This window comes from Monopterus albus, unplaced genomic scaffold, assembly GCF_001952655.1.
Source record: "Monopterus albus unplaced genomic scaffold, M_albus_1.0 scaffold215.1, whole genome shotgun sequence".
Lineage (NCBI taxonomy): Eukaryota > Metazoa > Chordata > Actinopteri > Synbranchiformes > Synbranchidae > Monopterus > Monopterus albus.
In genome coordinates, this window is record NW_018128095.1 from 69,922 (window position 1) to 93,463 (window position 23,542).

Below are 23,542 nucleotides of genomic sequence, written 5' to 3' on the forward strand. Positions count from 1 at the left end.
TTTAATGTGAGGAGCTGATGCTTTTCTTTGTCAGACATGAGAATCAGCTGAGTCTCTGTGGATCTGTTGGTCGGACACAACAAGACGTGAAGACACCATCTTTGGCTCTGGAGAGTCAGTGGGACTTTTTCCCAGTGTCTGACATTCTGGGGATAAACAGATCAATCAGATCATCAGGATGATGATCAGCTGATTGATCAACCACCCTGCTGTCTGGATTTCCACTCAGTCAGTCAGGAGTCTCCTGTCAGCTGTCGGCGGGCGGGGGTTTTCTGTCTGATTTAGAGCCACTAACACTGTTTTTCTGTCCCATAGAGATGGTCAGAGTGATCAGGATGACAACCCCATATCCTGCTACTGAAACACATGGTTAAAGTGCCCGACAGATGGAGAAAGTCAGTGACAGTTAAACATGATGACAACATTTTCTGAAACTTCACCAAGTGCTCTGAGTTGACAAGACTCAACAGCACCATGAAAACATGAGTCATGTAGCTGTTGACGTGGATGTGCAGACACACAAAGGTCAACATGTCTTCAAGCCTTTTTTAAAAAAGCAGCTGAGGAACAATGATTGAGATTTCCACAACAGCCTGTGGTTTTACTTTGAAACAATAATTCAATCTGACGGTGCGGAGAATTAAGTGACAAATTAAATCCTCATTCAGTTGTACAGAGTTTGGCTGCTGGCTTGTCCAGCTTGGATTCAGGAGCTCAGTAAAATGATTTTGACGCTGACAACAGATTTTCTACAGATCTGCTTCTAATGCTGATTATTGGCACAGGGTTTTTAGGAGCCCATTTGTTTCTGTCTGTGTTCTGGCTTTGCTGTCACTATGTGTGCGAAGCTGACTCCAGATCAGTGATCCTATTAACAGGGGTTATTCATTAGTGTCGATAGCAGCCGTAAACGTTGCCTCGGTGTGTGTTTGTGTGTTTTATTTTGGCTGAGCTGAGGCATGTTGACCAGTCACGCCCTGCGGTGAGAACACACTCCATTTACACCTGCAGAACGCCACTTCAACTGCTGTTATTGCTGGAGAGCAGCTGCTGCTGTGAATGCAGCTTTAAGAGCATGAAAACTTACTGCTTTCTAGTAAGTGCTGTTGGTGGATGCATGTTCATACCATATCTTAACTCGGGGGTGGAAAGTACTTGTACTTTACCTGAGTATTTCCTGCTACTTCATGCTATGACTCCACTAACTGTCGGAGACAAACCTTGTACTTTTTACTGCACTACATGTATCTGATAACTTTAGTTCCTTTTCAGAATCAGATGAATCAAACTAAACACAGTAGAATCATCAGACTCTATTGATCCTGGTGGGAAATCCACCAGCTACCCAGCAGGATGTAAAGTACTTCACAGTATAAGTATATAAGGTAGTTACCATCAGCTCCACCTTTACCAGCTGCAGCATTAAAGTGATGAACACAGTAATGGATCAGTCACTATGATCCCGTATCAGAGTCATTAATGTGACATGGGCCGTTCTGCAGGATGAGTACCGGTACTTCAAGTGTATTATGATGGTAATACTTTTGCGCTTTTACCTAAGTAACAGTTTGAATCCAGGACTTTTACTGATAACAGAGTGGTACTGGTACTTTTACTGCGGTAAAGGCCCTGAGTACTGTGTTGCTAGTCTCTGTGGACAGAAAACCAGCTGCCACAGATGTGAATTATCAGTTGACATTGTTCAGACTTTACCCAGTCATATAAAAACCTGAGACTGTTGTGTGTGTTGTAGCCGGATGTTCCCGGTCCTTAAGGTCAGCGTTTCCGGCCTGGACCCCAGCTCCATGTACTCCTTCCTGCTGGACTTTGTGCCGGCCGCCTGCCGCTGGAAGTTTGTGAACGGGGAGTGGGTGGCAGCTGGGCGGGCGGAGACCCGCGGAGAGGGCCGGGGCGGCATCTACATTCACCCTGACTCACCAAACTTCGGAGCCCACTGGATGAAGGCGGCTGTGACCTTCAACAAGGTCAAACTCACCAACAAGGTCAACGGAGGAGGACAGGTACAACCACATCTCACCTGCTCTTCAGGCTTTTCATCTCTAGTACTTTTATTAAATCCTGATGTGAGGCATCACCCAGTGATCTCCATTGGCTCGATCCTCTGATGGTTCCCGGTTTTCACTGACACCTGGTTTGTTTTAAATTATGTATTTCTTCTACAGAAAAGTAGATTTTAGGTGTGATTTCACATCCAGACTGTGGAGTCTGAATTCATCCATTAGTTTGTAAACAGTTTGACAGCTGCCCAGGTGAGGCAGCGTGTCATCTTGTTTTAGAAGCTGCAACCAGCAAATTCCTGAAACGTCACAGAAATGATTTATTGATGAATCTAAATAGATGAAATCGTGACCTGGAGATGAGGTTTAAGTCTTTAGCGGTGGACAGGTCCAAACAACTGATTTACTGAAGAGATTCAAACAGCACCTCTTAGGAGAAAATGTTTGAATACAGGGTTTGAGAGTGAATCTGAACGTTTCCACATCCCTTCACTTTCTGCTTGTTACTGCATCGTAGATTTAATTTTAAATGGATAAAGGTTCTCGTTTCTGGGAAAGTGAAAATTTTTGCAAATTTATTAAAAACCAAAAGCTGAAGTGAATTGAAATGTTTTCTTTTTTCTTGTCTTTTTTCTTTTGGTCCTTTTAGTTTAGTTCTTTATCTTCTATTTCTACTTTAATGCTTTTTACTTTTCACTCCTTTGTTCAGTTGTTACTTCATTTCTTTATTCGTTCCTTGTTGTTTCTCTCATTTCTTTTCATTCTGCCCTCTGGATTTCTTTCCATCTTGTGCTCTCTCTTCTTCTTCATCCTCTGATTTTACTTCTAATTCTTGATCATTTTTTCTTCATCTTGTTTTTCCTCTGCTTCTTTTAGACTTTTTCTTTCGCTCCTTTTCTCCTGTTTTCTTCATCCTCTACTTCTCTTCGTGACACTTCTTCTTTTTCCTTCTTCTTATGTCCACTATCTCGTTCTCTGTCTTTCCTTTCTTTTCTTTTCCTTCATCCCTCCCCTCTTGTTTTCCACTCCTTATTCTTTATTATTTGTTGTCATTTTTCTCTGCTTCCTCCTCTCCCTCCTTTTCTCCTCTCCTTCCTCCTTTTTTTCTTAATCCTCTGCTTCCCCTCTTCCTCTTCTTCTCCTCCTCTTCCTCATCTCCTTCTTCTCTCCATTATCCTGCTCTCCATGTCAAGAGCGTCTCTTTGTCTTTCCCTCTTTCCTCCCTCCCTTTCTTTCTCTCTCTCCTCCCCTGTATTGTATTGGAGTGGGCGAGAGACTACAGACTCTAATTAGCCACTTCAGTCCCTCTCCTCGCTCACTTCACCTGCTCACCCCCTCGTAACCACGGGAACGGGATAAACAGCTCTTAATTGGCCGGCAGCAGTTTAATGCACTTCCTGTCGAGAGCCGCTCGCCACTCAGAGAGGCCTCTACACACACACACACACACACATGTGCAGCACTACAAAATTGGCAATAATGTTGTTTATATTTACCCCATTATTCCTGTCCAAATATGACACACACACTGGGCAGTAATGCAGAGTTGGAACAGAGAGCTCGGCCATAATGAAATAATTGCTCAGCTTATTTGTACATTATGGTAATTATGTTTTTTACTGGGAAATTAATTTACCCATCATGCTTCAGATGGACGAGAGAGAGGGAGAGGTAAACTATATTCAAAATGAGCCCACACACACTCCAGCTAATGTGGGCACTGTCAGGGTAAACATACACACACACAGAGCGCGGGGTCACATGTGAAGCCAGCCTCTCAATCTGAATAGAAAACAGTTTGTTTTGTGTGTCCGCCTGGGGAGCTCGGATTGGTTAATTGGGCCTCGTTAGCGAGGGGGGAACAGAGGGGCTGGAGGGGCTGATGGGAAGATGGACCAGAAAGAAAAGACAGATGGATAAAAGAGTGTTTGGGCCAAAACACAAAGATGGCTGCTCTCCATGAACTTTGCCACAAACAGACACTGCAGTCATTTTGTTTGTTTGTTTGTTTAAATGACTCAAAAGTACTGATTGGACTTTTCAAACTTTCTGACCTGAGTTCAGCTACTGCAGAAGGGTACAGACTAGTGTACAGTGCATGTATACGTGTATACTCAGGTACACAGGGTTACAAACAGGTGCAGATGGCTACAGCTGAAAATGGGCTGTTATACACCCACGGGCCACTTTATTAGGTACAATTGTATGGACTTCAGTGCAACACTCAAAATGTTTGTTATTGGTGAAATTGTCACACGTGTAAATTCAATTCTATGTTTATTATTGAGGTCATAGTTAAAGGTGGTGTTGTACTGGACTACATTATATGTAGAGGTGTTCCTATATTTTTGTCCTCGGCTGATGAATTGGGCCGATATCCGGCATTTTTAGATAATCTGCATTGGCTGGGGGCCTTACTCATGAGACTGATTAACAAAAAATGTGCAGGCAGCCTCATCGGTGTTTGTTTTCTTCATTTACTGAGTTTAGTTTTCTGATTACTTGTGGACTTGTGGACGTTTTTAAATTTAAAATGATAAGGGGAGTGCAGCAAACACAGTGGACATTTTTTTATTTTCAAATGCTTGAACTGTTTTCATAATTTATTAATGTTAAGTAAATTTTGATTTGTCTCATTAAATTGTTGTATTTTTTCTGATGCAAAAAGAAAAAAAACTACATGATATCTGCATTATACATTGGCATCAAACAACGCAAAACCCATATCAGTCAACTAGTAGAACAAATAAGTATGTACAGGTAAAGAGGTGTACAAACTGCAGGTGGGTTTGTCACATCAGTGGGTACAATCAGTACACACTAGTGCAGCAGCTGTAGGTGGGGTCAGTTTTGTACAGATGGGTAAAAACCAGATGGTTACAAACAAGTACAGACCACTACAAAGTGTGTACTATGGACAGGTACAGGTGGATACAGATAGGTATAAACGTTTGTTTGCTCATGTCTTTGTCACTGTGTCTTCAGATCATGTTGAACTCTCTTCATAAGTACGAGCCTCAGCTTCACATCGTGTGCGTCGGCTCTCGTCATCGTCTGGTTTCCAACGTGTCCTTCAAAGAAACTCAGTTCATCGCTGTCACTGCCTACCAGAATGAAGAGGTACACAAAGTACCAGTTAGAGCGTGTTCTTCTCATTATCAGCAGTTGCTTGAATTTAATTATTTGATAAATGAAATCACTGAGTAAAAGATTAAAGGTCAAAGTTTGTGTTTCACACTGAATGTCATGTTCTCCAGTTATAGTCCGGCTTACAGAGTTAGGCCACTGTTACCCGTATACCTGTGGTCAAATTTGAATCAAATGACATGGTGATAAAGCAATGTATCACTGTTTTTTATCATTAAAATTAAAGGGCCATGCTTTCAGGCTTAGGTCTGAAAAAGGTCTTTAAATCCATAAAGGAAGAAAGCTACTCACACGTAATTTTACAGAAAAGACAAAGCATTTAACAAGAGTCAAAAGAACTGTGACATGATAAATAGGTGCTGATAGAAATACACAAGCATGTGCCCAGGCTGAGTGTTAGTAAAATAAAGTGTTGAAAATCATACAGTTTGTCAGCTCTGTCACACTTCATACTAACCAGAGTTTGGATGTTTTTCTGTGCAGATCACGGCTCTGAAGATTAGATACAACCCGTTTGCTAAAGCTTTCCTCGACGCCAAGGAGAGGTAAAACTGAGCTGCAGCACCTCTGCTCCCACATGACAAATATCCATCAGAAAAAAAAAAGATTTTAAAACCAGATTTTACTCTGACGTCCACCAGCACAATCTGATATTATTCTCTATGGTTAAAACTGTCAACAAGTCCTAGACAAAGAGTCACTGTGTTTGTCCTTCTCTCAGTATTTGTAGATCAGTGTCAGTTACATTTCCATTCAACATCAGTGGTTTGAGCTCCAGTGACATGAGCACATTTTGTCTTTTTGGGAACCAGCGCACAGAACAAACAGGGAGGTCTGCAGCCTGTAGTCTGGACTAGGAGTATTTTTACACTCTTGGTGCTTTTACTTCAGGATCTGAGTACTACTTCCACCACAGCTGGGTGCACGAGGGTGTAAAGCAGCCAGGTGTCAGTCAGCAGACACTTAACGCTTAGCATTTCTCTCCAGGACACCACAGGAAGTTAGCATTAGCAGGTGATTAGAGCATCATTACCAGCCGCTCAGCGCTCCGCCGTCTCACTCGTTTGGAGAGACGGTGTCAAGTGAGACAGATGCAGAAACCACACACATCACGTAGGTTGCTCTCTGATGGCATTTGATCTATCCTCCTCAGGAACCCGGGGGGACGGGGTTTACCGGAATCCTTGGAGAGTCATGTGGGGATTCAACCCTGTGAGTCAAAAAGAGAAAAAACAAAAGCTGTGGAGTTTGAGCTGCATGAGGACAGATTTTATCCACCTTAAAGCAGCTGTGTGACAGAAATATAAACATGACTTTTTCACAGTTTATATTAATTTGGTTCCTCCTTGTGTCTCTGAAAACATACGTTTGGAAAAATCAAATTTTCTTTTCATATTTAACATTAATCATTTCAAAACATTTTACTTCCTCTGTATCCACATATGTACATTATAGTGTTTACTTGGTATTAAATGCATCACTAGTATTTTTAGCTGGTACAGAGTTGAAATGAAAAATTATTATAGTTTCCATTTTGTTTATGTTTATATTCAGGTTGTATTAATTAGAATTATGCACACCATATGAATGTATTTATTAATCCATGAATGCAAATACTATAGTATATTGAGTGTATTATTTGTATATATTTTAGATTTACAGTAGGAAAGATATATATACACATACACTGCATAATTGATCTGTAAATATATTTATGTTTAGAATCTTTAAAAAGAAACAAATTCCTTCTCATTCATGTGTTTCTTGTTGCAAATTTTCATATAGAGTCGCAAGAAAAAGCCACGGCATTGTCTGCAGTTTCCTGGTTTTCCTTATTTGTGATCTGATCTTCACCAAAGTCACAAATATCAACAAACAATATTTCTAAGCTAATAAAACACAAACAGTCCTGATCTGTCATATCTTTATTGAACACACCCAATAAACCAGGGGTGGCCAGTCCTGGTCCTCAAGTGGTGCTGCCCTACTTGTTTTCCAACTATCCCTGCTCTGCCCACTGCTGATTACCTGGATCAGGTGTGTTCAGTCAATCTGAAGCTGGAAGATACCAGATCACTTTGTCTTTCCTCATCCACCTTCATCTAAGCCAAACAGAGATGCTGTGGAACGACCTCAAGACGTTCACACCAGACGTCCATGAAACGACCTCAAGACGTTCACACCAGACGTCCTGAGAATCTCTCTGAGCTGAAGCAGCTCTGTCAGGAAGAATGGTCCTAAACTCCTCCTGACATTGTGCAGGTCTGATCCACAGCTACAGGAAGCACTGACTGGAGGTTGTTGCTGCCAAAGGTGGTTCAACACTGTTAAAACACTGTGACTTTGTCCACCATCACTGTGTATGTTTAATGAGTGCGTTCAACAAAGACATGAAAGATCAGGACTGTCTGTGTTTTATCAGCTTAGAAATGTTGTGTTTGTTGATATTTGTGACTTTGGTGAAGATCAGTTCACATTTTATGACTAGTTTATGCAGGAAACTGCAAACTGTGCCGTGACTTTTTTCTTGCTAATGTATATGTCTAATGTGTGTGTCAGGTTGGTCGCTGTGCTCACCTGGAGGAGGCGGAGCTTTCCCGTACAGCAGCAGCCTCCCGCTGGCTTCACATCATCACCATGGTTACAAACACCATGGTTACCCAGGGCGACACACACCTTACCCCACCGCCTACCTGCCACACCGCTCACACTCCTCAGGTAACTGTGTGTGCATGTGTTAGAGGAGGCACCAAATACCGTTTTATGTTTTTTTGTAAAGGCCTACAGTACCTAACATACTGTATGTAATGTTAAAGAAATACAATGTATATAAACTGGAAAGGGTTGGGATGTTTTTTAAGTTATGAAGGACAAAAATTACAACATTTTATAATAATTTTTAACATTGTAATTACCTTTATATACACTTATATACAAATTAAAAGCCACACCTGTATAATTGTGTGCACGTCAGTGCAACACTTCCACCTTAACATCTATGTTTATGAGGCACAAAATGTTTCAGTTTTTGGTGAAACTGTCATAAATGCTTTAGAGGTGTCTCTATATTTTTGTCCTCCCCAGCTACAAACATGAGACGGTCAGAATGTAAGGAACACCTCTGAATATAATGTAGTCCAGTACTGCCTTTAACTATGGCCTCAATAATAAACATATAATTGAATTTATACATTTCACCAACAACTGAAACATTTTGAGCTTCATAGACACAAATGTTAAGGTGGAAGTGTTGCACTAAAGTCCATAAAACTGTACAGGTCAAACTTTTAATTTTCCCGGGCAGTGTACATATACAAGTGTGTATTCATACATTTGTGGTAATGTATATATAAATAATTTTGTAGGTTTGTAGGTTTATATAATGTGTCTAAGTATTAATATAAGTATGTAAACAGTATGTATGTATATATATATATATATATATATACAACGATCAGGCATAACTTTGTAATATGATGGGTACTGTTTATCAATGTAAAATAAAGCATATTTACATGTTCGATTTCAGTTTGTCTGTCTGAAGGTGTTCAGGTGTTATCAGATGGGTGGAGCAGCTCCTGTCCTCGTTCAGCCTCCTCCTCTTCCTCCTCTTCCCTTCCTCTGACCAGCAGCGCTTCTTCATCACAACCTCCTCCTCACAACTCCAGGTGAGGCTCCGCCCAATGCACTTTAAGGTAAATTGAAGTTTTATTTCATATATAGAAAACTAAATGTATATGTTTGTATTCAGTCAGTATCCCTGTCTGTGGACGGTTGGACGTACTGACTTAAGCCCCTCCCACTCACCATGCGCTTCTCTCCATGGACCAATCAGCAGCGAGAGCCTCGTGCAGCCTCCCAGTCACGGTCGAGCGGGCGGTGCTGTCTGGCCACCTGGCGCCACCCACTCCTTCTAAAGAAGAATGTGATTGGCCAAATGGAGTGGCCACGCGCTGTAAGGCTACTGAAGACCACTGGCTACTAGTCATTACTGGTAGTGACTGCTTTTTACTGTTGTACATACTGGTGACTGCTGGGGGCTACGTGGTAACTACTAGTGATTATTTGTTCAGTCTTATGACTACTGGTGAGGAGTTGTAATTAGTGTGTATAAATACTGGTGCTTACAATTAATATTTGTCACTCGTAATAACTAGTGTTGGCTACTATTGGTACCTAACACCCCTACTTGGACCAGCAGGTGGCTACCTGGCTACCAGCTGCTAGTGATCAGTGCTTGCTCAAGGCCTCCACTCCTGGCTAACAGTAGCCACCAGTTACCGCTACTAGTATCCAGTGGTCATTGCTGGAAACTACCATTGTGTGCTGGAAATGTGTAGCGGCTACCAGTGGCTAGTTAAGCTACACTATTTACTGCATATAAATATATCTCATACTTTCGTATGAGATACTTTCTAATACTTTAATAATTAGCCTGTCAACAGTCATCATCCTTAGACACACCGTGTACTGACTTTGTTGATATTGTGGCGCCCCCTGGTGTTGGAGCATAAAACATCTATGGGAGGAATGACAACTGGTCCTGCAGAAGTCGTCCAGGCTGCGTCTGCATTCAAGCATGTATAAGCTTGTACAGTCCGTCATCTGTGGTTTGGAGTAACTGGTTTTGTCCCACTGACAGAGTATTTAAAACAAGGAACATTTCCTGTCTAGTTTTGTCAGTAATTGTAGCTGGTGCATGTTGCTTGTTGTTGTGCCTCTACTTCTGTTCATTGAAGAAAAGCAGAAGTAAGATGGTTAACAGAAGTTTAAAAAACTAAACAAAACAAAAAAACATCCAATTAAATTCTACAGTTTTAAATCTTTGCTTTTGTTTCATGTGGAAGATCTTTTCTTCTGCTCTTTGATGGTTCTCTGCTGTTGTGTGAAGTTGACAGAGTGGGTGAGACAGAGATACTGTTGTTCTGCTCTGTGTCAGTAAAGATTTAAAGGACAGTTTGCTTCTAATATTTTATTTTTCTCAACAGGGGTATCTCTTTCTCTCTCCATTTCCAAAATGCCACACTTCACACTTTAAAATCCTGAATGAAATACACCTCTCCAACCAATATCTTAATACTGTATGACAATATTAAGTCAGAATCTGAGTTCTGAGATGTTAAGTCTGACTATTGACTTTTTAAAATCACATTTTAAGATACTAAGTTGTTTAATGTGGATCAAATGTCTTATTGTGGACGTATTGTGTGAATGTCTTTGTATTTGTCAGTGTATATTCTGTTGGTATGTGTTGGTAACACTTTACTCTAATGTCCAAATTAGGATTTATAATCGCTATATAGATGATTAATAACAATGTAATGTTGCCATAAGCAGATGTGTTAATTACAATTACAGTATATGCTATTTATTTTAATAAATAAGAATTTTGTAATTTTCAACAGAAATTTCAAATGCCTAAATAACAATCAACCATAGGAAATGAAATTTAATTCACATTTCCTTTCTGTGTAAACACTGTGTAAAAATAAAGCTAAAACATTTTAAAAGGGAAACTATTCGTTCCTTGTCTTCAGTAAATATCTTAATCAACTCATAATTTCTTTTCATCCTTGAACATTATGAAGGAAAAAACGCCCAAATGCAGCTGCACATGATGGGAATCATCCAGTACATTTTAAAAACAAACTTTAAAAAAGATTTTCAAAATAAAATCAACTGTCAACTTTTTTATACATTGTTTTTATGTTTTACAGTATGTTGTGCCTTCTGTTATCAGGCGTCACTTGGAAAATGATTTCTACATAAATCTGTAACATTTTTCTTAAATGTCTTTGATCATTTTACCCAAATAGGAAATTCAATCACTTATATTTTAGATTATGTTAAGAAACTGTAGTATATGTTGTTATTTTTTCTGTTTTATAGACAAACTAATTCAGTGCTAATGCTTTTATTGTGATATGTCCACAGGAAGTACCCTGTGTGTTTGTTGCTAGTTTGACCCAGTAGAAGTTGCGGCAGGTTGCTCGGTGACAGGATGAAACTTTAATCAAAAATTAAACGGGGAAAACCTGCTGCAGCTGACGCCATCATGGCTGTGAAGGTAAGACTCACCTGTACCTCACGGTTACCTTTGACCTTTCACTGGTTCCCGCTTTACGTCGTCAGACCAAACAGAACGGACAGCTTGCTGCAGGTCCCTGCAGGAACGTCATAGGGAAAACCGTCAATTTAAAAAGCCAGGAAACTAAAAGTTTAAAGGGAAACAGATGTGATCAAAACATTATAAAGATATTAGAACAGTTCTGTTTGAGGATTATACATTCTCTTATGAAATAGAAATAGTCAAGTACTAACCAAAACTCGCTTCGTAACCATCGAAACATGTACAGAAATCATGTAAAACTCTGTAGGGGTCTGGTTGGAATTTCAGGGCTAGCAAAAGAAGGAAAACGCCAAAAACGACGCACTTAAGTTTTCTACTACATGTATTAACAGAAATTTTGGATGATTAGAGATATTAGAAAACGTTTGCTGGAATACTGTGGGTTTTCTAATGAAACGCTGTTTACACTGCAAATCAGCATAAACTGTTATGTTTCTAGAGGAGTCTGGTAGGAGCAGTAGAAAACGATCTTACTGGATACGAAATGTAGAAAAACGTAAAACAAATTGTAGCTATGTTTCTACTATCAGGAAAACCTGTGTCCAGATGTTATCGTCATATCTTCCTATATAAAATGATTTGTTTCTAGTGCAGACAAGTTCAAATATAAGAATTCAGATACTAGGTATTCTCTCAAAGAACAACTGAAAAGTACAAGTATTTGCCATTTTCCAAACTGTGCAGAGAAATCATGTAAAATGTCTGTAGGAGTCTGGGGTGAAGTGTAAAATCTGTGTAACGTGAGAGAACAGTATCACAGGAATATCTCAGAGGAAAGGCCCAGAGGTGTTGACACAGAAATCCTGGTCGAACAGGAAGTCAGTGCTGATGTGTAGTTTTCCTAATATACAGCACTGTACTCTCCTTATGAGGATCCGCACACGCAGCGTGCTGCTCTGCCAGTGAGGACCATCTGTGACACCATCTGAAACTTGGAGCTGTATTAATCTTAATTTCAGTTTAGAACAAAAAACACAGAGGCTTTAGATGCTGCTGAACACACAACCTTTCCTCTCAGGACAAACTTGACAGCAGAAATTCCAGTACTGCAGTATGTAGTTGTGTGTACTGTGTTGTTACAGGCTCAGGTTCTGTATGACTTCACAGCTGAACCAGGAAACAATGAGTTGTCGGTCAGAGAGGGAGAGACGGTCACGGTGCTTGACCAGGTACAAACACATCTTTCTGTTGTAAATATGCACATATACACACTCACATGCAGTCCATAAACATACATGTACAGTAGTGTCACAGTTATGTGTGTATGTGTGCAGACTGTGGGTGGAGGGTGGATCGCAGCCCAGAACTCCGGTGGACAAACTGGGCTCGTGCCTGAGGGATATATACAGGTGATCAGGGTGAGTTCACATCACGTCCCCAGAAATATCCAACTTCTTCCTGTGTCTCACTGAGAGATTCTGCACCCCTGCAGAGACCACAGAGGGAAATACAGACCGCAGATAGTCTCAAAACCACCACAGAGACTACTAACATCTTTAAAGATGCGCACAATAGCAATACAGAACAACAGTGTCCAAGTTCCTGTGTGACAACCCGGGGTCTGGACAGGACATTATAACACAAAGTACTAAATATGAGCTTGTCCTCCTCTTCCTCCTCCGTCTTCATCACTTTATCACCATTGCATTTCAGGTCAGTAACGTCAGTGGTGGTGAATGGGGCGAGGACTCCTGGGGAGGGGGCGGATCCTATACCAGAAACACTACAGAAGGACAGAATAGTCAGGGACACACTAACACACAGCAAGGTAACAGCTCACACTACACAAAGTATTTTCCGCAGACAAGCGCATTAATAACTTTTGTATTTTTAATTTCAGATGTTGCAGAGTGCATGAACAACAATCTGAAAAACAAAGATTAAACATCTCACTTATTTTATTTGATTCTGTGGGTGGTACTATCAAAATATTATGTTGTAATTTTGTTTGATGAGTACCATGTCTTCCTGTCTCCAGCTTATGATGACGACGATGATGAGTGGGACGACAACTGGGACGACCAATCAGTGAGTGGTTATCGTGATAGCAATCAGGTAGACGAGGAAGGCGGAGCTTCAGGACGGCTAGCCCACGGGTCCACTATGAAGATCTCACTAAACAAGTAAACAAACTTTTAACTACACCATGTTCTTAGTAGATCTCACAGCTGATTCCAGTAGATATATTAGTAGATCTAAATAGATCACAGGTGATGTCATCAGTAGGTCACCTTAATTAAAATGGTGGCTCCTCCGGGTGCATGTATGTACACTGTTGGTAGATCTCTACAGGTGTCAGTAGATCACAGTGGATTACAGCAGATATCAGTAGAGCATAGTAATTCCAAATACAAAAGAAAGCTTTGGTTTATTTAACCCCAGTACGAGTCTCTAGCTCCCAGTAAGTAAAATATGTAGACGTCAGCGGGTCACAGTAGATCCCAGCACATCTGACAGGTTCTCAGCAGATCTCAGTGTAGATGTGTCCATGTGTAGATCTTCCTAAATGTTAGTGTCATAGTGGGCCCCAGTAGTATAATGTGCCGTGAGGTTTTTATTTTCCAGAGATCCCAGTGAGACCTTCATGTTGATAGATCCCATCATTCCCATACCCAACCATTCTCAGCAGATCTGTGTTTTCCAGAGATCCCAGTGTGGACATATCCATGATACCACGTCCCACATATACCTTCAGATCCCTGTACATGTCAGTAGATCCCAGTAGAATTCAGAAGATCCCAGTATTCTTGTATGTTCTCAGGTTTCCGTTCTCCAAAGGTCCAAACCCCGAAGTTTTCTTGTTGGCCAAACCGCCGACTAACAGCAGAGATCGGCTTCCTGTCTATGTGAGTTATTAACTTTACTGATCGTTTTACTGCCAATCACTGCGCTCTGAGTGTTTCCTGTTCATTGTCCAATCAGATGGGAGAGGTGGGTGCAGTCTGGTTGTACCCATCGTCTCCTGTGGACTGTGTGATCACCGATCCGAAGAAAGAATCTAAACTGTACGGACTGAAGAGCTTCATTGAGTACCAGCTCACACCCAATGTGAGCAAAGTCACAGCACTATGCAGTAATACACACTGTAATACTCACAGCGACATGCAGTAATACACAGAAATACACTGTACTCCTGCAGTCGACCAACAGACCTGTCAACCATCGATACAAACACTTTGATTGGCTGTACGAGCGTCTTCTGGAGAAGTTTGGCTCAGCGCTGCCCATCCCCTCACTGCCTGACAAACAGGTCACAGGTGAGCTGTTGCCATGACAACCACAGTTGTTTGACCCTGTAACACCTGTGTTATCAGCAGAAACCTCCTGGGAATTGGATCAAGGGTAATGTTTTAATCTTCACCTGTAATCCAGAAACATCAAGTCTTCAGACGATCACAGTAGAACAGAAATTACAGAATCACAGCTGACGTTAGGAAACAACAGGAGGTTACAGTAGACCACGTTCTATTATGGGCGATGTCAGTTGGGCGAAGCAGACCACAGTAGATGTGAGATTACAACAGGTCATAATTGTCAGCATATCACAACTATCACAGCAGGTGTGAGTAGATACTATCAGTAGTACTGTGATTGTAGTAGATAACAGTAGATCACAGTACTTTGGTTTTGGGTCTGAGTTTGTACCTGGGCTTTCAGGCAGGTTTGAGGAGGACTTCATCCGGAGCAGGATGGAGCGTCTGCAAGCCTGGATGTCTCGGCTGTGTCGCCACCCGGTCGTCTCTCAGAGCGACGTCTTCCAGCTCTTCCTCACCTACAGAGACGAAAAGGTTTGTTAAGCCCTGCCTCCTGCTGTGCATGCTTTAACCAGTCAGCTGTGAGGAGGATTGCTAGCTCCGCCCTGATTGGTTGAGGCAGTGTTTTAATGTTTCAGGAGTGGAAAATGGGGAAAAGAAAGGCGGAGAAAGACGAGATGGTGGGACCGATGATGTTCAGTCTGGTTGAACCTGAAGGTCCAGAGCTTGATGCTGCTGAGGTGTAAGTTACTAAATGACCTTACTGAAATTTTGGAGCTTTCTTTGGCCGTAGTTTTGTTTGCCAGGCAGCATACGGGCTGCGTTAATCTCTGAATGATGGAGCACGTTAGGACAGCTTTACAGGGACACAGTACTCAGGGCTGAAAAATCTAATCTCCCTTACTATATATTTATAAGGGAAAATATTTTGATTTAGAATTTGTAGTTTTCCCCTGATTCCTGTCAGCAAGTGTCAGGTGTGGTGTCAGGCCAGGCGAGTTCAGGTATCCAGTACAACTCAAGTGTAGTTTGTATCATACAGAATTTCAGTTTGGTCCAGTCCTGGTTGGTCTGGCGACCCCTGTGGTGACTGTTGGTAACTGCAGGTGTGTTTTAAAGGGTCATTCTCCTGATTTTAAATCTAAAGTTCAGTTAACTGGTCCTGATGCCATAACGATCTCATCAGGCTACACATTTCTAACAGTGTGCTGTCAAACTACAGTGTATCAGAAATACACAGTACTCACATTTCAGTCTCTCTGTGTGCAAAACCCATAGATACATAAAAATAACTTCACTGTATCTGTTGAGAAAATCCCCCAAACGTATGTGTGTCCTGTGTATGTTTGTGTGTAGTGAACGGAGGTGTGAACAGTACAGCCGGTTCACAAAGCTGATGGACGATGGTGTCAGAGAGCTGCTGAACGTTGGACACACACACTGGAAACGCTGCACTGGTCGTCAGTATATGTTGTGTATATATATATGTACACAGGCATGCGTGCACACACACTTACATTTATACATTGTACATAGTACATATCACATATATTACTGACTGCTGTATAATACTGTGTTTATATTAATGTGTGTGCAGCACTGCCTAAGGAGTACAAGCGGATTGGTCAAGCCTTCGGAAACCTGTCGACTGTTTTCAACAGCAGCAAATATCCTGGTGAGGACACAAGAATCTTAAATCTCACACATCAGCATGTCTATGGATGTCCTCGTCATCATCACACTTAACTTTGTCTGATGCACTTCACAGTTTTATTGTGAGCTTTATTTGTCTTTCAGGGGAGGAGACACTAACAGAAGCCCTGACCGCTGCTGGAAAAACCTATGAGGAGATCGCTCAGATTGTCGCACAGCAGGTAAACGCACAATATTTACTATATTATTATAGTCTTCACTGTGGGTGCGCTGAGATTAAAGTGTTTTTTGTTTGGTTGGTATTTTGTTTAGATCCCTAGAAGATTAATGTTAATTTCAGATTTATTACGACATGCTCATCAGCTACAACAACTTTAATCTAGACTATGAAATTTTCTCAGCTCTTTGAGGAAAGTTAGCAAATAAGAACAACTAAACACCTTCTGAGTTTGTGTTCAAGAGAAATGTACTTTTACAATATGTTAGTTTTATTCGTGTCTTAAAGCTTCAGGAGGTTGTTTTGGTAATTCTGTACAGCTGTGGTTTTATCTGACCTCCTGTGACCTTTGGCCTATAGCCTCAGGAGGACCTCCACTTCCTGTTGGAGACTAACAGCGAGTACAAAAGTCTGTTGGGATGTTTCCCAGAAATCATTGCTGTACACAAGGTACTGCAGCACTAATACTATACACAATGCTAATACACATTGTAGTAGAAGAAATACCTATGAACAGAAATGTTTTAGTGAAACTTTCCTTTTGTGTACTTTGTTTTTGTGTACCTACAATGTAAACACTTATTTATTGCATTATTTTCTCAGTTTTTTGTGTGAAAGTTTTTCACTCTAAACCTTCATCCACCTGACATTTGATACTGTAATAACTGTAATGGGGGGAGTCAGGTAAGGTGTTATGATGTCACGAAGGGGTGTGGTCTCTCCTGTATGTGTACAGGCTGCAGTAGAGAAAGTGAAAGAAGCCGATCGTCTGGTTTCCGCGGGAAAAATCAACAACAACGACAGGAAGTGCATGAACCAACGTATCAGCTGCATGAGCTACTCACTGCAGGGTAACAGCACAACACACTGTACTGCACAGTACTACACAATAAATACAAACACAAGTATCCTGTAACATGACTCCTCCTCCTCCCTGCAGCTGAGATGAATCATTTCCATAGCAACCGTATCTATGACTACAACAGGGTGATGCAGCTTTACCTGGAGCGACAGGTGACCTTCTACCAACAAGTGAGCTGCTCCCACCATACTCCTCTTTTTCTTTCCCCATGATTTTAGTTTTTACTTTGTTATCAGCCCTGTTTGATGTCATCTCCTGTCTGCTCTCTGATTGGTCAGATTGCTGATAAGCTGAGAGCAGCCCTGAACCAATTCTCCACGCTGTGAGGATGACGTCGCAGATGACATCACAGCATGATGACATCACCACTGTTACACTTAGAAAGTTTTTCAAGCCACATTTTTATGTAAGACTTAACTTTAAAACATTGATTCTTGATAAGACACTATTCTCTTTCTTACAGTCTGATATTTAAAGACATTTTTCATTTTTTAACTGGATTTTACACATTAAGTTTGTCTTGCTACTGCTTCACTTTGGCCTATTTCTAATGATTTATCATTTTATTATACAATAGAAATAATACAAAAATACTGCTTTATATTTTAATAAAATATCTCTTAAACATTGTATTATTATCAGGTGTATTTGATAAACTATAATAAATTTACTAAATTATGTACTGATTTATATCTCAGCCCTTTTATTCGTTTGGCTTTTGCCAGTTAACATCACCTCAGCTAAGGCAAACATCACTGAACCTGTTAAGCTACAAAGGCCTGGCTAGACTCTTCTGAACCTTTCAAACATTGAAATGTTGTTATTCAGGTGGACTTGCAATGAAGAGGCGCCTGTGAGAGTGTGACAGTTTTTCACATTTCATTCATTCTCTTTGTGTTGATGGTTTGGACCTGGACACGGAGTGTTATGTCATTACAACAAACATATAGCAGTGTAATGTAAACATAACATGTTAATGCATGCTTTCATAACATTAGCACATTTTTTCTGTTAATGTACTGGGCTCTGTGGACTATGTGAACTGGTACCCAGTCTAGAGCTGTAGTCTGGTTTGGGGATCAGGATGATCTTCTTGTAGACTTTGTAGAATGGTTTGACTTCACCATGAAATGATCTTTGATTTGTCCCCGTCAGCAGGACTATAACAGAAACCAACGACTGAACTGGTTTACTACTGGACTCGGTGCTGGTTAGACTGGACTGTTTGTTGAGGAACAAAAGTACATTTCTCTGTTCTCAACCTGTAACCTGCTGCTGATCAAAAACTGATCAGAAAAATTATTCTTGTAATTGTTTGAACTGTAACAAAGCAGAGCTGCCAGCAGAGGGCAGCGCAGACTGTTCAGAGCTTCTATAGCTTAAAGTATGAAAATAAGGACAATAGAAATGTGTTTCTTCAATTTTCTCAAACTATTTTGTTTCATGTTATTTAGGAGATTAGCAGAGTTTGTCACATTTACTTTGAAAGACATGTTTTTGAATAAATTTCAGGTTTTCCAGCCTGTGTGAGGTCATACTAAGGACACATTTTACAAGTAATGAACAGATTCATAAATTCAGAGTGGTTACATCAAAAAATTAAAGACTAAGACAGCTTGGCTGTTACAGGTTAGATATGAAACTTAAGGTAAAATATAAATATGCAGGAGCTGCTTAATGCTCGTACTGCTACTGTGACTACATGTGAACCAATATAGGAGAAAAACAAAAAAAACAAAAAACAAATGATGGCTCTGGCTATAGCTCTCAGCTAAACTGACTCCATGCGAAAGCCAGAAACTATGACTTTTTAAATAAAGACTTACAAGACCTTTAAATAAAGGTCTCATAGGTAAACTGTCTTTCCTCTAATCTGAATGATAACACCAGAAACACACTGTAATGTACTGGTGGAGAGGATTTGTAAAATTTCACCTCTTCCATAATGGTAAACATATTTCCAGGTGTTGCACAGATTGTCTCCAGTGAGAAGCTAAATACACATCCAGTTCTCCTTCATGTGTTCTATAAACACCCACGTGTTGTCTGATATTAACATGGGTTATTGGTAAGTTATTGACAAGTTACTGACTGACCCAGCAGCAGCCCTGTGTGGAGAATGATGAGCTGTCTGACATCAGTGATGTCATCAGTTCAACGTTCACGTGTTGGACAGTCAAGGCCAGGTAGGTTGGGGTGAGTGGATAGAGGAGAGTGAAAACAAAAGCAACAAGACAACAGGTTGTTATGGTGCCATGAAATATCAGAAGACATAACATGTTAAGTACCTTTCTACTTGGTCTTTTTGTGTCACAAAAAGAACATCACTGTGCATCAATACAGTAATGAAAAGGTTTCATTTTTTGTGCATTTCTATTTCTATTTGATGAGCATCTGAAACAAATATAAAACACTCCCTGCATGAACTCTATTTTCCTGCCAGTGCAAAACCAGCACAGCTTTAAGTTCAGTCTTTATACAGTTTTAGATAGGTGCAAGTCTACTCTGCTTGTGCACTGGTATTTTGGTATTTACCAGCAATAGATATCCATTTCTAACGTTACATGCAAATAAACTGCAATGTGTAGTTATAATTAGTCACATTAGAATGCCCCCACCGCCAAAATTAAATTTTGAGATTTTCAGGTATAAATCATGGTGTATTTCACACACTGGATGCGGCTGTGGGTATATTATTGTGTAATGGCTGCTGGTTACAGGACCAGAGTAGGTCGGTCTTCCATTCACAAAAGCTGGGCAGTCATATTAGCAGACTACCAAGGGAATATTTATGTGCCATACTTCCACAATAAGTAACATGGTAATGTTATATCACATCAGTGACAAAGCCAGGTTTCCATGGTGCTTTTAAAGAGGATGAGAGGAGCTGGATTGATCGGCCATTACTAAAGCCTGTCCTCACTCCAGCTGCTTATAATGCACAACCCACTCAAATGTATTCCACCTTTGGTCCATGTTGTGCCTGACTGCGTCCAAACTGCGCCAATGCTAGTGGTCACCAAAATTGTAAAGTATTGTTGGTCACATGCATGTAGCTATGTAACTTGTGCCTGGAGTTTAGCCTTGTGTTTACCTCTGAGTCCTATTTCAGGAAAATAGAACTAATTGCTAATCACAGTACTAGGTGAACGGAAGCTTTGGGGATCGGACGGGAAGCGGTTCTTGGTGTCTGAGAGACAAAGAAACATGTTTCACTTCACAAAATATCTGACTCTCCCTCAATGATTCATCAAACCCATTTCTCTATCATTATTCAAAAACAAGAGCTGGGTAACCTTTTACACTATGAAATATTAAAATATCAGGCTGGAGAAATGTAATTAAACTGCTTTTAATTCATGTTTTTATTGGTTAATCACAACAAATGCAATATGCACTGTAAAAAAATTGTTTCACAACAAACTAAATATATCACTGATGTGTACACTGTAAAAAAAAAAACTTTTTAAAACTAACTTCCTGCCTCTTCTCCTCTCTGAGCAGCTGAAGGTTAAACAGCTGATTGTCACATCTGGCACCACACACACACACACACACACACACAGTAACAGGAAGTGTCAGGTGTGGGAACTTTTATTTTCTCAGGACAAGACAGGAAGTCAAATAAAGACTTTATAAAAACTCTTCCTGGTGCAGCTGAATGAGCTGTTGCACTACTTCCTGTCTGGAAATGAGCACTTCCTGTGTAAGTGGCAGCCTTTGAGTGCAGCTGGGCGACGAAAACAAAAAATAAAAGCCCCCAAAAATAAAAACAGCAGCAGATGTTCTGAGAAACTTAGTCACTCATTTATTTTGAGTTTATTTTTAAACTACTTTTTCCTATTTTTAAATATATTTTTATTGGAGTTTTCAGTATTTTACTTCTTAAGTTTGTTTTATTATTTATGTTTATTATTTGGTGTTTTCATGAAACTAATCTGCAACAGTAAATACTATTTGATCTTATATTCACTTATAATCTCTCAAATCAGCGGTTCACTCAGGTCAAAGTGTTTCAAAACCTCCCGTCTTTGTTTATCTATTTGACTTTCACCTCTAATATTTTAAAACCTGTAGACAAACATTCTGTAGTTTCTCAGTTCACACTCGTGCTTCCTCCTCCTCCTCCTGAGGAACAGCAACAGCTCCTTTCCCAGAAAGGAGAAGGACATGATCGATTTCCTCTCAAAAGGAAACTTCAGATTAAATCCACAGCTAATCTCTGATCTGTGTCTGAGGAACAAAAAGTGATGCGAGTTCAGCTGCAGGTTTCAGAGGACGTTTGTTTCTTTGTTTTATTCACACAAACTTCCTGTTTAATTCAAACACAGAGGGCTCTTCACTTTATGAACAGTATTGCAATTTTCTGCTGTACGTTTAATTCTCTGGAAAAACCACAGGTTCTGTAAAATTGAGACTTTTCAGAGTTTGGCAGAAACTGTGTCAGACAGATGCTAACAGGAATCTGTCTCAGACAGTGTTTATGGTTTTTAAAAGCATTCATTTTTAGCAGACCTACTGAGAGCACCGAACCTGAAGCTGGACTGGACCGGGGCCAGAAGACTCTGCTGGGGATCTATGGAACCAGAGAAAACCAGGAGAGCTATAAGGAACCAGAAGTAGTAAAGCAGGAACTGCAGTAAAAAAAAGGAATTAAAATTAAAAATACCATGAAAAATAAAGAATGATATACAGTATATGTACAACTTTAAATGACACAAGTCTAGAAATGAAATAGAAAGTGAAATTAGATATCAATGAAAGTAACAAATATATCAAGATATTTTATTAAAATTTAAAAACAAATAACATTAAAGGGTCGGCACTTTTCTACACACTCAAAGCACTCTACACTACCTCCCATTCACACACACAAACGCTCACACCTTCACACAGTTGTGATATCACCAGGATCATCGTGGACTTCAGTGTCTTGTGCAAGGGCAATTTGACATGAGTCCTGGAGAAGCCGGGGATTGAAACAGTCAGCCCTATGGTTAGGGGACAAGCTGCTTTACATCCGTGGTGCGTTACCATTCCCAGAAATATCCTCTCTATTGTTCACTGTCTGCGGGTGTTTTTTTCTCTGAATTATTTTATTTTATTTGGTTTTATTGCATTTTGGTCTGACCTGTATAGCTTTCTGTGATGTGGCTGCTCCAACAGTCTGGAGTCTGCCTATAATAATAATAATAATAATAATAATAATAATAATAATAATGTATAATTATCCATCCATCCATTTTCCTTCGCTTATCCGGAACCGTGTCGCGGTAATGTATAATTATTAATCTACTAAACAAATCAGTTTTTGGCCAAAGAACAAGAAGCTGTATCACTTTTATACATAAACATGTCTGTTTCAGTGGAGCTAAGGTGAGTTCCAATCCTGCTCTGAGAGCTTTCTTGTCCTGATCCACATCATGAAAATGGACAGCTGAAGTCCTGACTGAGCGCGCCCAGCTTCCAGGGGCAGAGCGGACAGGTGAACTCCACCTGAACTTACCTGTTTGGACACTTCTACCTACAGCTCTTGTAAAGGAGCATTACACAGTTTACAGGTTTGTCCTGCAGGTGGCGCTCTGCTTCACTCTCACACTAGCCTGTCTGACTTTGTCAGCATTAAGAATTGTTAGATTAACTAGAGAAATGCATTTCCTGTCGTAAATGCGTGTGGATGCTGATATGCTGAAAGATCATCCTGAAAATGCCTGAAATCAAGTGCTGAAACAGCTGAAGGATGACAAGAAATGGCAGAAGTTCATTGTTGAAATAGTTGAGAAGAAATGGCTGAAGTTCTTTGTTGAATAATCCGAAGGATAAGATGTTCAGGGTGATGAGCTGTGTTGCTTTTACGCCAAACATAACGTTTTGCATTGTTGCCAAAAAGTTCGATTTTGGTTTCATCTGACCAGAGCACCTTCTTCCACATGTTTGGTGTGTCTCCCAGGTGGCTTGTGGCAAACTTTAAACGACACTTTTTATGGATATCTTTAAGAAAGTGCTTTCTTCTTGCCATTCTTCCATAAAGGCCAGATTTGTGCAGTATACGACTGATTGTGGTCCTATGGACAGAGTCTCCCACCTCAGCTGTAGATCTCTGCAGTTCATCCAGAGTGATCATAGGCCTCTTGGCTGCATCTCTGATCAGTCTTCTCCTTGTATGAGCTGAAAGTTTAGAGGGAAGGCCAGGTCTTGGTAGATTTGCAGTGGTCTGATAATCCTTCCATTTCAATATTATTGCTTGCACAGTGCTCCTTG

At 40.4% G+C, this 23,542-nt stretch overlaps 2 protein-coding genes and 1 long non-coding RNA gene across 4 annotated transcripts in view; 2 read left to right on the forward strand and 1 right to left on the reverse strand.

Moving 5' to 3' along the window:
* Positions 1 to 9,098, forward strand: part of tbx19 (T-box transcription factor 19) — a 12,879-nt gene extending 3,781 nt beyond the window's left edge. The window contains exons 2-8 of one of the 2 annotated variants that reach the window (XM_020619116.1): positions 1,754 to 2,021; positions 5,004 to 5,138; positions 5,649 to 5,710; positions 6,319 to 6,377; positions 7,725 to 7,883; positions 8,695 to 8,833; positions 8,917 to 9,098. In XM_020619116.1, the coding sequence (XP_020474772.1) occupies positions 1,754 to 2,021; positions 5,004 to 5,138; positions 5,649 to 5,710; positions 6,319 to 6,377; positions 7,725 to 7,883; positions 8,695 to 8,833; positions 8,917 to 9,082 (988 nt within the window). In that variant the 3' untranslated portion in view covers positions 9,083 to 9,098. Of the gene's footprint in view, positions 1 to 1,753; positions 2,022 to 5,003; positions 5,139 to 5,648; positions 5,711 to 6,318; positions 6,378 to 7,724; positions 7,884 to 8,694; positions 8,861 to 8,916 lie in introns of both variants that reach the window. The other variant, XM_020619117.1, reaches the window with a different exon arrangement.
* LOC109971085 (uncharacterized) lies at positions 4,608 to 9,008 on the reverse strand. Its single transcript, XR_002276496.1, has 5 exons — positions 8,973 to 9,008; positions 8,681 to 8,853; positions 6,199 to 6,375; positions 5,623 to 5,732; positions 4,608 to 5,122 (listed from the first exon to the last, which is right to left on the reverse strand). It is a non-coding gene; the product is annotated as an uncharacterized LOC109971085 (long non-coding RNA).
* A 71-nt stretch (positions 9,099 to 9,169) lies between the features above and the next one.
* LOC109971083 (sorting nexin-9-like) lies at positions 9,170 to 17,839 on the forward strand. Its single transcript, XM_020619115.1, has 18 exons — positions 9,170 to 9,212; positions 11,100 to 11,232; positions 12,378 to 12,464; positions 12,570 to 12,653; positions 12,949 to 13,063; positions 13,274 to 13,418; positions 14,057 to 14,141; positions 14,218 to 14,343; positions 14,435 to 14,552; positions 14,953 to 15,083; positions 15,188 to 15,291; positions 15,906 to 16,009; positions 16,147 to 16,224; positions 16,347 to 16,423; positions 16,780 to 16,869; positions 17,156 to 17,270; positions 17,360 to 17,451; positions 17,560 to 17,839. The coding sequence occupies exons 2-18, from the start codon at positions 11,221 to 11,223 to the stop codon at positions 17,605 to 17,607; spliced, it is 1,611 nt and encodes a 536-aa protein (XP_020474771.1). The 5' UTR covers positions 9,170 to 9,212; positions 11,100 to 11,220; the 3' UTR covers positions 17,608 to 17,839.
* Positions 17,840 to 23,542: the final 5,703 nt, after the last annotated feature.